Source organism: Tiliqua scincoides, chromosome 11 (assembly GCF_035046505.1).
Source record: "Tiliqua scincoides isolate rTilSci1 chromosome 11, rTilSci1.hap2, whole genome shotgun sequence".
In the NCBI taxonomy this organism is placed as follows: domain Eukaryota; kingdom Metazoa; phylum Chordata; class Lepidosauria; order Squamata; family Scincidae; genus Tiliqua; species Tiliqua scincoides.
In genome coordinates, this window is record NC_089831.1 from 2,717,988 (window position 1) to 2,733,253 (window position 15,266).

The 15,266-nt window shown below is 46.5% G+C and overlaps 1 protein-coding gene across 2 annotated transcripts in view; it reads left to right on the forward strand.

The window, feature by feature from the left end:
* LOC136662224 (gastrokine-1-like) overlaps positions 1–15,098 on the forward strand; it is a 27,304-nt gene extending 12,206 nt beyond the window's left edge. For both annotated transcript variants that reach the window (XM_066639348.1, XM_066639349.1), the window contains exons 2-7: positions 3,617–3,649; positions 9,277–9,330; positions 12,314–12,451; positions 12,911–13,018; positions 14,315–14,468; positions 14,827–15,098. In XM_066639348.1, coding sequence (XP_066495445.1) covers positions 3,617–3,649; positions 9,277–9,330; positions 12,314–12,451; positions 12,911–13,018; positions 14,315–14,468; positions 14,827–14,921 — 582 coding nt within the window. In that variant the 3' untranslated portion in view covers positions 14,922–15,098. The remainder of the gene's footprint in view (positions 1–3,616; positions 3,650–9,276; positions 9,331–12,313; positions 12,452–12,910; positions 13,019–14,314; positions 14,469–14,826) is intronic.
* The last annotated feature ends 168 nt before the right edge of the window (positions 15,099–15,266 follow it).

The window sequence follows — 15,266 nt, forward strand, 5'->3', positions numbered from 1 at the left end:
TCTTGTGTAATTTCCAGCAATTGCAAACTATTTCTAGTGATCTTGGCCTGGCCATTGGCCATTGGCCAGGCCAAGATCACTAGAAATCGTGTGATCTCCCCTCTTCGCTTGGGAGAACCAGCACCCCTGTGAGTTTGCTGTGGTGCACAGTTTGGGAACAACTGGGCTAGATGCAGTGCTGTGGACCCCTGTGACAGAGGTTCCCAAAATTTTTTGACTGGTGTCTAGGGAGTGCTAGTCCCTATCTTTTACCTACTGGACCATTGGCCACAGTTCTCCTTTAGGGCTATAAACCTATACATTGTACAGGGTGGCAGGTTTTTTATGAGGATTCCACAGCTCCTCTGACTGGTTTCCATAGCTCCCCAGGGAGCCACGGCTCACATTTTGGGAACCACTGCCTTAGGGGGAATATTGCCCAGAACCCTAGAGGTTCTTATTTCAAATCAAATTGAAGTAGCCACAGGAGCAATCAGAAATGGCAGCCCACTGAATTACTTGTGGCTATGCACTAGGGGAGTCGGGGTCAAAATATAAGCAGTTTATTAGAACCTAAAATAAAAAGGAATTAAACAAGATGGTGGAAAGTGCTACTAGGATGACCATTAGCCATTGATGGAAGCAGCTTAGGTACTAAAGCAGAACTCACTGACTCCATGCCCTGGCACACACTCCCAGCCCACCCATAGCAATAGAACCCAATTTGTATCTGGTTAATCCAAATCCCAGGCTGCCAATGTAACTGCTATGCTTGCCCTGTGAGGGACTAAAAGATGAAATGTAAATATTTAAATGCCTAGTTTTTTTAATTTATTAATTTGGAACTCCCTCAGTTCTGACCCAGGAAAGTTGAATGTACTAAAAAAATTCCACTTAATATCTTTCTAGCCCCAATGCTGATTTTATTTATTTTCTGGCAGACAAACAGGCACACCTCAAATATTGACCAGGAACTTTATGTATGTTCTCTGTTAGCTTTCAAGGCTGTGCCATGCAGTAGATTTGGTTTGGGTATAAGTGTGCACTCCACATACAAAAAGCTTGAGTGGAAATCCATTAGAGGGATTATGGTGTTTGGCAGGTTTTCTCTGGCTTGAGATAAGTGGGGAAAGGATTCTTAGGCACTCAGACCAGGTTTTGATTGTATGATTTTCTGTTTTGATTTTCATTTTGATGTTCTGCCTTAGTGGTCAAAATTCCTTGAGTGAATTTGGATTATCATGACATTGTTGTAGCCAACAATTGTAGCCAATAATGTTTCCTGCATGGACAAAAATCTCTAAAACACATAGATACAGATACTCCTCCTCTTGTATGCCTTTAACAGTTTACTCAAGCCACCAACTTGGAGAGGTGTGGTTTTGTCTGTCTCAAGTGGTTTTAAGTGCAAATGTTAATTATTCACAGCAAGAAGTTCATGGTGCGAGACTGTTCCTTCCAAAATGCCTGGTTATGATAGAGCTGGCTGTACCATTAAGCTAAGGTGTAGACCAGTAATTTTTTTAACCAGTGTGCACATTGGGGTGTTACAAAAGGTTCACAGGTGTGCCGCAGGAGTTTGGAGCACAATGATTGAAAATTGCTAAAAAAAACTCTTCCAGGTTCTATGGCTCTGTTTCTAGAGCAACTGTCTGTATTAGTGGTTTTCAACCTTTTTCATCTCACAGCACACTGACAAGGCACTAAAACTGTCAAGGCGCACCACCAGTTTTTTGACAATAGACAAGGCACACAGCACTAACAGCAGAGGCTAGCATCCCCCGTGGCCCTACTAACAAATGATCTTCCCCCAAACTTCTGCGGCACACCTGCAGACCATCCATGGCACACCAGTGTGCCACAGCAGTGGTTGAAAATGGCTGGTCTGTAGTGACAAATGTTTGGTCATCTTCCTCTACTATGGAGCCAGCAGTGGAAAAGGGACAATTTATTTCTACAGGCAGTTGCCCTTGAAACAGAGCCACAGATCCCAGAAGAGTTTCCTGGAAACTGGAAGTGACATCACAAGTGAAGACCATAGAAAAGACCATAGTGTGCAGTGACCCCCCCCCCCAAAAGAAAACCCTTCTGAAAATCACTGGTTTAGGTGGTAGCTTTTGGGTGCTGTTAAGGAGGGTCAAATAGGATCTGAGCCATAGGACACAATACAGTTTATTATTTATTTATTGGATTTGTGTTCCGCCTTTCTCCCGAAGGGCACCCAAGGTGGCTTCCCATGAACCTAATACAAGTTCTTTTCCTGTGCCTTGTAACAAACACAAGTTGTATCAGTTCACATAATTTCCCCATGGAAAGGATAGGAGAGAGTAGCATTTTGATTTTCTGCTACAAGCATCAAAATGCCTTGGGCAAGATTTGAATCATCATGCCATTGTTGTAGATGACAATTGCTGTTTTCTGCCTGGACACAAATCTCTAAAACACACAGTTGCAAATGAATTCCTTTGTTAGACTAAAGCAGGGGTCTCCAAACCCTGGCCTGGGGGCCAGATGTGGCTCACAACAAGTCTCTGATCCCCTAAGAGCCTCTGGCCCAGTTGACCAAACACAACTGGAGTTGTGCTTGAGGGGTGGGGGAATGGGGGTCCATTTAAGTATGTGCTTTATTTCTTGGGCTGTGCTGGTGCTTGAAGAAATCCTGGACATTTGAGCCCATTCATTCATTCATTCATTCATTCATTCTAAGGTCCATCTCTAATGTATTTATTTAAATTTTATATTTAATTTTTTTTCCGATCCTCAACACTGTGCCAGATATTTGATGAGGCCCTTTAAAGTTTAGAGACTAAAGGGAAGGGCTGAGGAAAGAAATGAAATGTAACAATGAACCTCATAAAACATGGTCACTGACTACAAGTTGATTTAGTTTTGCTCTCTTAATTACAATCTGCAGTGGTTTTCTGCACAAATGGCATTGATGGCAGCTGGACGTATGCCAGAACGGACCTGCCAGGATGTTCTTGGATTAGGAATCATGATAATGAACGAAAGTGCAAGGTTTTGATGTGTGTCTAATGGACCACTTTCTCCTGTGAGAACTTGCCTGAGCAACGAGAATGGTGGCCACTAGGGCCACCCTCACTAGGGCCACCCTCACCCTCTAGTGTAATTAGTAGAAGTAGTGTAAGTAAATAGAAGTACTTACTTACACTACTTCTACTAATTACACTAGAGTAAGACACCTCTTTCACCTAATGAAATTACTTGTTGTTCTTGAGCCTCTCCAACTTCAGAGTTGGAGTTCTCCAACTTTAATCTTCTATTTTGCATTTCCAAAAGTACTATGTGAAATTTCACGTCAGTCATACAATTGAGGCTTTCATACCAGGTGGTATGCCTCATTGTACCCAGTGGAAATGACTAATGAATGAACATATTTAGGACCATGTTGTAAATTTGTTTAAAGCAAAAGATTAGATTATACATGGACAACTTTTTGTAGAGCTAAATGCCTGCCTGGAGCCATTTTAATGGGTACAACTTTTAGCTGGGATAAATGCCAGCCTAAAGCCATTTTAGGGCTACAAATCTTTCCTATCTCTCCGAACCTTGGAATTGCTGATATGGAAATCATATATATGAATCAAATCTGAGACATTTCTGTCCTGTTTTCCAGAAAATCAGACAGGTGGATAAAATGAAGTTCTGGGTAAGTACAGCTCCTGACTTAATCAGAATAACGATGATAATAACTTTTTTTAAAATTGTATCTTCAATGGGAGTCAATGTGTTGAAATAAAGATGTATTTAATCCCCTCCTGAAAGTTTATACACTAAAATAAAACACAGAATAAGTGAGACAAATATATATTTATGGATGGGGGGACCACACCAGTTGGTGTTAAGTACATAGATATTTACCTAGATCAGTGGTGGGATTGAGCCGGTTCGCCCCGGTTCTATAGTACCGCTTCTTAGTTCACCTCTTGGTTCGGAGAACCGGTTGTTGGCTGGGGAGCGCACGCGCAGCTATGACCCTCCTGCGACTGCGCGGAGAATGCAGGAGAGGGCGCGAACGGCCAGCCTGCAGCCTCGTTGATGAGGAGCAGTTCAGCTGCTCGCCATGCGCCTCTCCTCCCCGGCTAGGCTCAGCACTCCCGGTGAGTCGGGGGCCCGGGGGGAAGAGGAGGGCGCTGGAGCCCAAAGAGCCCCCGCTGCCCCCAAGGGCATGTGTCCCCACCCGCTAACGAGGGAAACAGGAGCAGTTGCCCGCCCTGCGCCTGTCTTCCCCGGCTGAGCTAGCTGGCTCAGCTTTCCCGGTGGGTCGGGGGGTGCGGTAGGAAGAGGGGGACGCTGGAGCCGCTCCCACTCAAAGAGCCCCCGCTGCCCCGGAGGGCGAGCCCCCCCTGCCGCCATGTGTCCCCTCCCGCTAACGAGGGCAACAGGAGCAGTCAGCGTGCAGCCTCGCTGACTAGGAGCAGTTCAGCTGCCCGTCCATCGCCCTGAGGATTGCAGCCCCAGCAGAGTTTGCCACACTTTCCTGGGAGTAAGCCCCATTGAACACAATGGAACTTACTTCTATGTAGGCACTGAGCACAGTCCTAACCAGGTCTACTCAGAAGTAACTCCTATTTTGTTCAATGGGGCTTACTCCCAGGAAAGTGTGGATAGGATCGCAGCCTCAGTGCCGAAGATGAGATGCTTCCTTCTTCACATTCTGATTGACAGTGGCTGCAATCCTAACCACAATTTCCTGAGAGTAAGCCCCATTGAACAAAATAGGAGTTACTTCTGAGTAGACCTGGTTAGGATTGTGCTCAGTGCCTACATAGAGGCAAACGCATAGAGGCAAGTGTGGCAAACTCTGCCACACTTTCCTGGGAGTAAGCCCCATTGAATACAGTGGGACTTACCTCTGAGTAGACACTGTCAGTCAGAAGGCGAAGAAGGAAGCATCTCATCTTCGTCACTGAGGCTGCGATCCTATCCACACTTTCCTGGGAGTAAGCCCCATTGAACACAATGGGGTTTACTTCTGAGTAGACATGCCTAGCATTGCATTGTCAGTCTGGAGGAGAATGAAACGCAGCCCTGGGACCTCCAAGGGGCACCTCCTCCTTCCAGCTCCAGACTGCAGAAGTTTTTGGAGCTCCCCCTCCACCTTTGATCCAGGCAAGAGGGTCAGTCTCCCAGTGTCTCACCCCACCAGTGGCTCTCCCCAGAAGACTTTTTGCCCCTTAGGGACATCAAACCCCCCCCCATCTCTCACACAGGAAGGGACTGAAGATCGCTTATGTCTCCCCGGCACACTTCTCCAGCTTGGATGGGCTCAAGGTCCCCAGTGAGAGGAGCCAAGGGAAGACTTGCCTTCCCCTGTGAAGTGCAGGTGCAGCTCCACGCCTCCTCCTGCTGCTGCCCAGAGCAGATGGGTTGCCAACCCCTGGACTAAGCTAATTACTGGGCTGGGGCACCTTTCTTATGAAGAAAGGCTATGGCGTTTGGGCCTCTTCAGCCTAGAAAAGAGACGCCTGAGGGGGGACATGATTGAGACATACAAAATTATGCAGGGGATGGACAGAGTGGATAGAGAGATGCTCTTTACACTCTCACATAATACCAGAACCAGGAGACATCCACTAAAATTGAGTGTTGGGAGGGTTAGGACAGACAAAAGGAAATATGTCTTTACTCAGCATGTGGTTGGTCTGTGGAACTCCTTGCCACAGGATGTGGTGATGGCCTAGATGCCACCTGGCCTAGATGCTTTTAAAAGGGGATTGGACAAATTTCCAAAGTCCATCACAGGTTACAAGCCATGACGTGTATGGTGCAACCTCCTGATTTTAAAAATGGGCTACGTCAGAATGCCAGATGCAAGGGAGGACACCTGGATAAGGTTTCTTGTTATCTGGTATGCTCCCTGGGGCATTTGGTGGGCCACTGTGAGATACAGGAAGCTGGACTAGATGGGCCTGTGGCCTGATCCAGTGGGGCTGTTCTTATGTAGCCCTGACCCCCTCCCCTATTTTAACAGTAATTATTGCCTACTCTTTATTCTATAATTTCAGGGAACAAATGTTCCCTCCCCCCACCACAGGATGCAGTGCATGCCCTATTGGTACAGCTGCACTGGCACTGGAAAATTGGATAGGATTAGGTCCTAAGTCCTCTTAACTGTAACTTTCCAGCACCAAGTCCTGGAGGTTTCCTTGTGACAACGAAATGTTTGTTCCCTTACCTCGGGGCTGCATTGGCTCTGGAAAGTTGGATAACCCTTAGGCTGCAATCCTACTCACACCTGGGAAGCAAGCCCAATTGACTATAGAATGTGATTTGCTCCTGTGTAGGCTTGCATAGGATTGGGCTGCTATTCCCAGTGTCCTGAGGATGGTACAGTTAGCATTGCTCCTTCTCTCAAAGAAAAGTTCCTTTAGGTTATTCTCCCTCCCCCCACGCAAGTGAAATGCCAGGCTGACTAGAAATTGAAGATTTTTTGAACAAGTTTGCAAATTGGGTTTAGGTCTTATCACCTAATGAAAAAGAACTGGAGAAGCACTGGGAAGAACTTGTGATCAGGGTGAACCTCAAAACCTGCAAGGCTTGTTACATGTGCTCTTAATTTTCATTTTTGGGCTGGGTTGTGGGTGCTGGGCACCTACACAGCTGCAACACTTTCAAAGGACTGTGGTGGGGAGGTTCTGCCTCACCTACCTCCCCACCCACTGCAGGCCCCTGCTTTGCACTCCCTGGTCAGTAGCAACCCTCAAACCTGTGGGAGACTCGCCACTAGAGTAGACCAAAGTGATGGGTATCTGCTGTTGCCTGTCAGAAAGCAACCTAGAAAAATAGTCCCCTCATAGTACCTTTTTGCTCATTAGTGAAACTGTCCTTCAAGGCTGCCATTCTCTCTCAAACCCTGGAAGTCAACAACTCCCCTTGAACTTGTTGGGCTTCTGAGTAGACGTGCATTGGATTGCAGAGTTGGAAGTTGGAGGGGGAAGCTTTAGAGTTCACTGGAATTCTTTTTGGGGCTGGGTGGTAAAAGCAATAGAGCAGCATTTCTCAACCAGTAGTACTCATACCACCAGTGGTACTTGAAGTGGTGCCTAGTGGTACTCATGGCAGGACCCCCCCCTCCCCGACCTCCACTGCCTGGCAGTGAGACCAGCAATACGATGCAACAAACAGTGGTAGGAGGCTCAGTTCTGCTTTTCTTGCACTCAAAAAAGCCTTCCCATCTACCCTGGGAGCCCAAGCCTATGCATGTCTACTCAGACGTAAGTTCCATTATAGTCAATGGGACTTACTACCAGGAAAAAGTGGATAGGATTGTAGCCTGAGCCTCTCTCTTACCGTGGTTTGTTGCATCATGTCTGGCCTCTTAGTATGGAAATAACTGGTGATAAAGTCATTCCAGTTACTTCCAGTTGTACTTCCCAGAGGTGGGCCATGCAAAATGGTACAGCAGGCGAGAGGCAGATGCTGAGGAATGCTGTAATAGAACAAAAAAGAAGGGGAGATATAAAGATGTTACTATGCTGTTGTTGCTTTTGGTTGATGATGAGGTGTCAGACTATGTGCTCAGTGCACTTTTGCTGACCAGATGTTCACCACTAAAAGTGAACCAGATCCTTGAGAGGATTGACTGCTCTGGTAAAAATCACCAAGTTCCCACTGAGAAGGAAGGTGGCCCAGCTCAAAACCCAGTGCAGCAAGTTGGTTTGTGCAGATGTGAAGGTGCTATGCTGCTGTGGTGTCTCCAGAGGTTGGTAACCTGGAGCCCTGGCAGTTCCCACCTCCTCTTCTTGGTGCCTTCCTGATTTCATTATACAACTGCCTTGAGAATTCAAGAAAAAATGTCCATGTGAAGTGTGCGTGTTAGCCGCATGTTTATCCTCCTTAGAAACTAGTGGCCAGAGGCCTGTAAGTATGACTATAGAGGACAGAATTGCAGCCTTGCAATTTGGATTTAGACATTGGGTTACAGTAACTTGGTTAAAGTTACAGTGCAATCCTATGACTGTCTACTCAGAAGTAAGTCCCATTATGTTCAATGGAACTTACTCCCAGGAAAGTGTGTACTGTACAGTATAGGAGTGCAGCTGTAGTCTTTCAACTTCCTTTGCAGCAGACAATTGAAGCTGAGTTGCTCATTAGGACATAGAACCTGTTGTTAATTTATTTGAATCCCACCACTGACCTAGATATATCTGCTGTTTCTAGGACTCAGAAGCAAGGGTTTGTAGCAGGCACTATGTGTCATTTATTTATTCATTCATAAGTACATTTTTTTTATATCCCACTCCATTGCTGTGATGGCTAACAATAGATGTGTCCTCCATGAATTTGCTTCTTGGGCAGTGATTTTCAACCAGTGTGCAGTGGCCCATTAATGTGCTGCAGGAATTTGGGTTGAAAATCACTGAAAAATTCTTCTGTTTCTGTTTCTAGAATAACTGTTTGTAGTAATAAATTGGTAGAGCTGAAGGAGGAAAAGGAACATACATTTTGTCACTACAGACAGTTGCCCTAGAAACAGAGCTGCAGAACCTGAAACAGTATCCCAGAAGCTGGAAGTGACATCACAAGAGACAAAGACCATAGAGGAGACCACTAAGGTCAGTGTTCCATAAGAAGAAAAATGTTGAAAATTGTTGCTCTTGGAGAAGATAGGAAGTTCTGAGATGCTTACACAGTAAAGAGGCCGAGAGCTTTGCAGGCAGGGTGACCAGATACAGTGGAGCACAGGGTGAATAGAAGAGGGAATTTGGGCAGGTGCAGCTCAACATGGAAGAGTTTAAAAAGCTGCACCTGCCTGCCCAAATTCCCTCTTCTATATAATGGTTAAAGGTACAGGCACTCTATCATCCATTGTATCTAGTCTCCCTGTTTGCAGGCAGAACACACTGAATTAGAAAAGTATATGAGGTTACCAACTTTCAGACTTTTTTGAATGGTGATCCATTTTGTCATAGCTCTTCCTTCCTTCTGAAGAGCTTCAGGGTAGGATAAAGTGCAGATGGAACTTTCCCCCACATTCAGTTCATTAAAATTGCTTTATGATGACTGGTCATTTGCACCAAACTATTTCCTCTCATAAGTGATACATAAGCATACAAGATGCTTGGAAGAAGGAACAGATGAGAAAATCAGTCTGTCAATGGACACTGGGCATGAGAAGCGATAGGAAGACTCTATGATTAGAGGCTGAGTACCTACCTCCTAGTTGCTGGGTAGGAATCAGACACAGAAAACACTTTGTGTTTCTTCATTCAAATCCCCAACCTGCCACTGAGCATCCAATGATCTCATGAGCACAACTGGTCTCTCCTTCAGGTCATCCTTCCTGTGTCTCTGGGAGTCTTCCTGACTTTGTCTTCAGGCAGCAATGTAAGTTCATCATTTGCTGAAAAAAAAATTTTGGGGGGGGGGGCCAAGGGGCTGATCCCATATGCTGGCTAGCCACTGGTTTTACAAGCTCAATTTTAACAGACACCTGAGAGCCAAGAGGTTAAACCAGGATACTTTTCCTAGGAAGGCAATGAATCAATGAGAAAACTTAAATTACGATGAGAAAACTTAATCACTGAGAAATCAATGAGAAATCAATGAGAACTTAAATTACTCGTAACTTAAATTTTTTAATTTAAACTTAAATTACTTAAATTTCTACCTGGCCGGTATTTGCTACAGGTACCCAGAGTCCTGCCCAAATAAATTCTGGGCACGCTGGGCAGAAAGAAAGCCAATATTGAAACAGTTGCACAATCAAATCAGTGACAACAAAGTAAGATATGGGTGTTTAATAGCTGCACAAGCGTGACTGTTTTAAGCATTTCCCACTGCTCTGGATTAACTCTCATCAATCAATCAATCAATCAACAGTATTTATATACCGCTTTTCAACTAAAAGTTCACAAAGCGGTTTACAGAGAAAAATCAGATAACTAAATGGCTCCCTGTCCCAAAAGGGCTCACAATATAAAAAGATGCAAATGAATACCAGCAGACAGCCACTAGAACAGACAGTGCTGGGGTGAGGTGGGCCAGTTACTCTCCCCCTGCTAAAAAGAGGAGCACCCACTTGAAAAAGTGCCTCTTACCCAATTAGCAGGGGTTATTATCAGTCCAGAGATTCTGCCCACGATCAACTGTTCCAGTTTCTGCATGACTATCCTTTTGTTAGTCTAGGATGGCTGAGTGATGGGTGCTCACAGTTGGGAACCACAGGCATTTGGATGAAATACACAGGGGAAAGGGCAGATCTGATGTGGGTGGAGTGTCTTCTGCTTGCAAACTCCTCTGTTGTATCTATATACAGCAAGTCTTCACTTTTGTTTAAAGTTGTTTCATTTAGGGTGCAATCCTAAGCCCTTATGTCAGTGCTTTCCAGCACTGACATAAGGGCCATGCAGCCCTGAGGTAAGGGAAAAAACATTCCCTTACTTTGAGGAGGCCTCTGTGAGTGACACTCAACTGCAGGATGCAGCACACGTCCCACTGACACCGCTATGCCAGACCTGGAAAGCACTGACAGAAGGGGTTAGGATTGTGCCAAGTTGTTGAGAAAAAAAAATGAGTTCCTGCATTTGTGTGGGGTTTGCACGCTCTCCCCATGTCTGTGTGGGTTCTCTCCAGCCCGGAAAGCTCACATTTATTTCACTGTTCAATGTCAGAAGTGTTTTGGGTCTTTATTAAGACATTTGGCAATATTTTTGTGACCAGAAATATGCAGTTGGAACTCTTGTTTACACACATCCATTAGCCTACGGTAAAATTGGCTTCATTCAGTGGCATAGCTAGATGGGGTGCAAAGCACTAAGTTTTGCAGGGTGCTTCAGTGCGGTGTGCAAGCGGTCCCTCCCCCTCCCCTTCAGAGCCATTCCAGATGGAGGAGCAAAACAGAAGCAAATGTCTCTGTTTTGTTCCCCCTGCCCGGAATGGCTCAGAAGGGGGGGAAGGACCACTTTCATGCCATGCTGAAGCTCCCTGCAAGACTTAGGGCATAATCCTAACCAACTTTCCAGTACTGACTTAGCCTCAATGCAGCCCCCAAGGTAAGGCAACAAACTTGCCCAGCCTCTGTCTCCTTTAAGGGGCAGGGGCAGTGAGGAGGCATGATTCCCAGGATCGCATTGCTAACGGGGCCACAAGGACTGGGATGCACTCACCAGTCCCGCGGCAGCCTTCTCAGGGTGCAGGGAGCCCTATGTGAGAGTCTGCAGGGCTCCCCAGCTCGTCAGAAGTGAGAGTGGAGCGATCGCGCTCCACTTCTGGTTTTGCAGAAGTGAGTGCAATCGCTCCACTTTCACTTTTGACGCTCGCGCAGGGCTCCCCGCATACCGGAAAGGCTGTTGCAGGGATTGGTGAGTATATCCCAGTCCCTGCAGCCCCCCTGAGCTTCACTGCCTTCCAGTGACTGCCAGTCACTGCCTTCGCCGCCCCCCCCAGACTTACTGCGGTTCAAACACTCCCTGAGAGTTTGAAAACCACTGCCTTAGCTTGAGGAGGCCCCCTTGACTACCTCCCCACTGCAGGATGCAATGCACACCTCATTGGCACAGCTATGTTAGTGCTGGAAAGTTGTTAGGATTGCGCCCTTAGTGCTTTGCACCCCCTCTAGCTATACCATTGATTTCATTGTAAGTCATTTTGCTTGAAGATGCAGTTTCCAAGAAACATTTGACAATTTTAAGTGAGGACTTGCTGTAAGTGCAGGTCCTGCCTTTGCGTCTACAGATTTTTCATCCACGGAGACAACTCAACATGGATCCCCTGACCTACATGGAGGGCTGACCTGTACTCTTCAGGCATGACAGGAAGCATTTTCAGGCACATCCAGAGGTGTTCTGAAGCCCCAAAAGGTTCTTCCTTTTTTTCTTTTCTTTCCAGAAAAACCAGAAGTGCCTTTCTAAGGTCCTAGAAGGCCTTTTGAGGCACGCAGCCTCCCCAAGCCTCAAAACAGCTCTGGACATAAGTGGAGAGTGCCTGTTTCTGCAGTCTGGTGAATTCTGATGCATGGATTTGTTTATCTGTGGGTTTTGGCATCTGCAGAGGATTCTGAAACGGAAGCCCTGTGGATGCCAAGGTATGACTGTACCACAAATACTACATGATCACCATAGATCTCCAGTAATCTCCACAAAGGAAGCCACACCCCTATAGTTCTGCCCTGGAACAGCTTGCTGCTCGAAGAGGTGGAAAATGTGATATAAAACCAAAGCGGGGTGGAATAGAATATTTTGGTACCTGATGTAGAAAATCCAGGGAGTGCCCTCCCATATACCAGGTAGTTACAACAGGAGAAAAATCCACAGTTGAGGAATCTGATATGGAAAATAATCTGTTTTTGTTTCACTTTTTAAAAATTCAGGCTGTTGATGGAAGCAGCCAAAAACCAGGTGATAGCAACACCCATCAGACTGTATCTGTCAACCAGCAGGACCACGTTGCCCTTATTCGCAGCTACAACGGACGGGTGGGATGGGACGCAGTTTGGAATTACAAAACGGTAAGAAACGAGACACCCACAGCTGGTCATTGCAGCCAGGGCCTGTACAGAAACTGATATCTGCATGCATAGCATAGGCCTGCACACATTTCATTGTTGTAAAAGTTAGACCTTTTCTTGGGTGTATTTGTGGTGCTGAAACCAAAAATGGCCTCAGTTTTGCACAGTTGGCTCTAGGTTGGCATAACCAGCTTATATACTGATTCAAGCAGCTTCCTTGTGAAGAAGCCCCTCACATGGAAGCTTCTTGAATCAGCGTATAAGGTGGCTATGCCATACCCCCAAACCTAGAGCCAATTGTGCAGAACCGAGGCCATTTTTGGATTCAGCACTTCAAAAATATTCTAAATTTGTTCAAACATCATTGGCAACTGAAAAAGGTGTTTTTTGTTAGTATTTTTTTGTAGGCCTGCGTACTGAATGTCTGAGGATAAGTGTCTGGTTTTTGGTCTTTTCTAGGGACTTTTTGCCACCAGGTTATTTCACAAAAGGGTTTGTGTGGTGGCCACAATGGATCTGGAGGCATTCCCAAATTTGGAGGCACTCCACAATTTCAAAGAGCAGAAGGTAAGATGCCCATGGGATTGCTAGATGAATTCTACTTCCATTATTTTTAAACCTGTTGCTGAAGTTCCCAGTCCTGCTGCCTGTCACCTCTGAACCACTCCCCTACCTGGTGTAAGGAGCACAGGTGACTCCAGGGTGTGCTGCTTGTAGACAGACGGTTGATAGCAGAACTTGGTGGGAGAAATAGGAAAAAAGACACTTCTGATGGCCAAACTATGCAATACATTAACATACTCAGCCTTATGTACTATGGCAAAAAGCTGCCATGAGGGAGGACTTGGACTGGGATCCCTGGCACTACTTACCTTCAGATCTGGATCCCTCTGAGACTTCCATTTGACCCAGAAGGATAGTTCCAAATGGCAGCCCCACCTCCTGTGCCACAGTCCCAGTCTGGAGTGCTGCTCCCCCCAGTAGCAGCTGTTTCCCACAGCAAAACTAAATCCAGCTGCGAACCCTCTATTATGTTCTATGGGGCAAATGCCCCAGGCGCAAGCCGGTTTTCTGGAAGCAATTTATAGCATTAGGGAACCTAAGAGAGGCTTCCCTGATGCAGCCTTGGGTTGCGCGAGGCTCCATGAGCCTCAGTGAGTGGGGGGGGGATGAATTTGCATGCAGGAGGGCAGCGATAGCCCACAGGACCTTGGCTGGGGAGGTCCGCCACTGACCAAATTCAGTAGCATAACTGAGGGGGGGTCAGAGGGTTCACAGGACCCCTGTGGCACTCTTCTGGGAGGTGGCAATGCCAGCCCTGCCACAGCCACTGGGGTTCTGCCCCCCTTGTTTGCCCCTCCACCCCCTCTGAACACAATCGAAATTGTGCTCTGGTTGTGTCTGGAGGGTGATCTGAAGGCCTCCGCCTCTGGGAGGCCTTAGAAGGCCACTTCCAGTTTTTTTGAAAAGCTGAAAGTGATGTTTTAAGGCTTTAGAAGGCCTTCTCAGGCCTAGGCAAACCCTCCTGGGCCTCAGATCACACTCTGGATATGACCAGTACACAGCTTCAGTCACATTCAGAAGAATGGGGGGGGGGGACCCTGGAAGGTGTGCCCGCCGGGGAGCACACCTTCCAGTTATGCCTCTGACTAAATTCATTAGGATCGTTTGCTACAACATGCAGTTTCATCCTAACCCTCACTCAGTAACAGATTTAAAGAAGGAATTCCTGGGTTGCAGTTTGGAAATGGCAAGTGACCAGGCTTGTCGAGGTGGTACAACTGGAGCACCTCTAAGCAATTCTTTTGCCCAGATGACCCCAAATCACAGCGACTTCCTAGGACCGATCTCCCTCTTTTTCAGCCTGCCTCGGCGCAGCTAGCGAAGGGCACTCCTCCAGCCCAGGCCGTCTCTTTCCTGATTGGCAAGACCCGTGTCCAGAACGTCGCTCAATTTGGATATCCTATTGAGCATTTGTGTAGAGGACTCCCCTCATACTACGCATCACAGGAGCAAGGTTGTGACTCAGAAAGTTCACCCGTTAGGACTCGTCTTTGAGTCAAGTTAAATGGAGCAGAGCCTAAAGACTCCTTGAGTAAAGCCCTGCTGGATTTGCCCATCTCTCGTTCTCTCCCCCCCCCCCCCAATTTCTAGTACTGTATTCTCTAGAAGAAAAACATGACAAACCTGCTACAAATTAGGTTAGCATTTGGTCCAGGCTGACCCTGCTTGAAGCATAGGGGGGAGGGGGGCACTGGCTGCTGAAGGTATAAAGCATGCTGTTGTTGCCCAGTCTCCATAGGCCTGTGATTGAGCAACAGCCTCTCCAGTATCTGCTGTTCGCTTGATCCTTATGTGCTTTCTTTCTTTCCCAGGCAAAAACCTTCAAGTGCTCAGTTCAAGCTGCACCAATGCCGGGATCCATCGCTTCGCTGCCATCTATCTTTGTGGTCATATTCCTAGTTGCTAAGAAGTTCAGCCAGTCGTCCAGCAACCCACAGAGCAATTAATCGGAGTTTTTCCCCTTCCCCATCTTCCAAACGGACTTTGTGTCTCCTTGAATCATGCAATTGGGCCATTGTTTGTGTTCCCTGGTTTAAAAGGCTAGCTTCCAGCAGCTAAATAAAAAAAGCTTTCACAAAGTAAATGGCTTTTAACTTTCCTGTACTCAGTGTTTGAAAGATGGTTTCAACTGAAAGGTTGAAAGAAGAACAGAAGTGGCCAAATGGCATCCAAGACTCAGCTGAGAATAGTTTTTCCTTCTTATTTTTTTTTTCTTTTACACAATGCAGCCTCCAAAGTTGCAATGTGGATG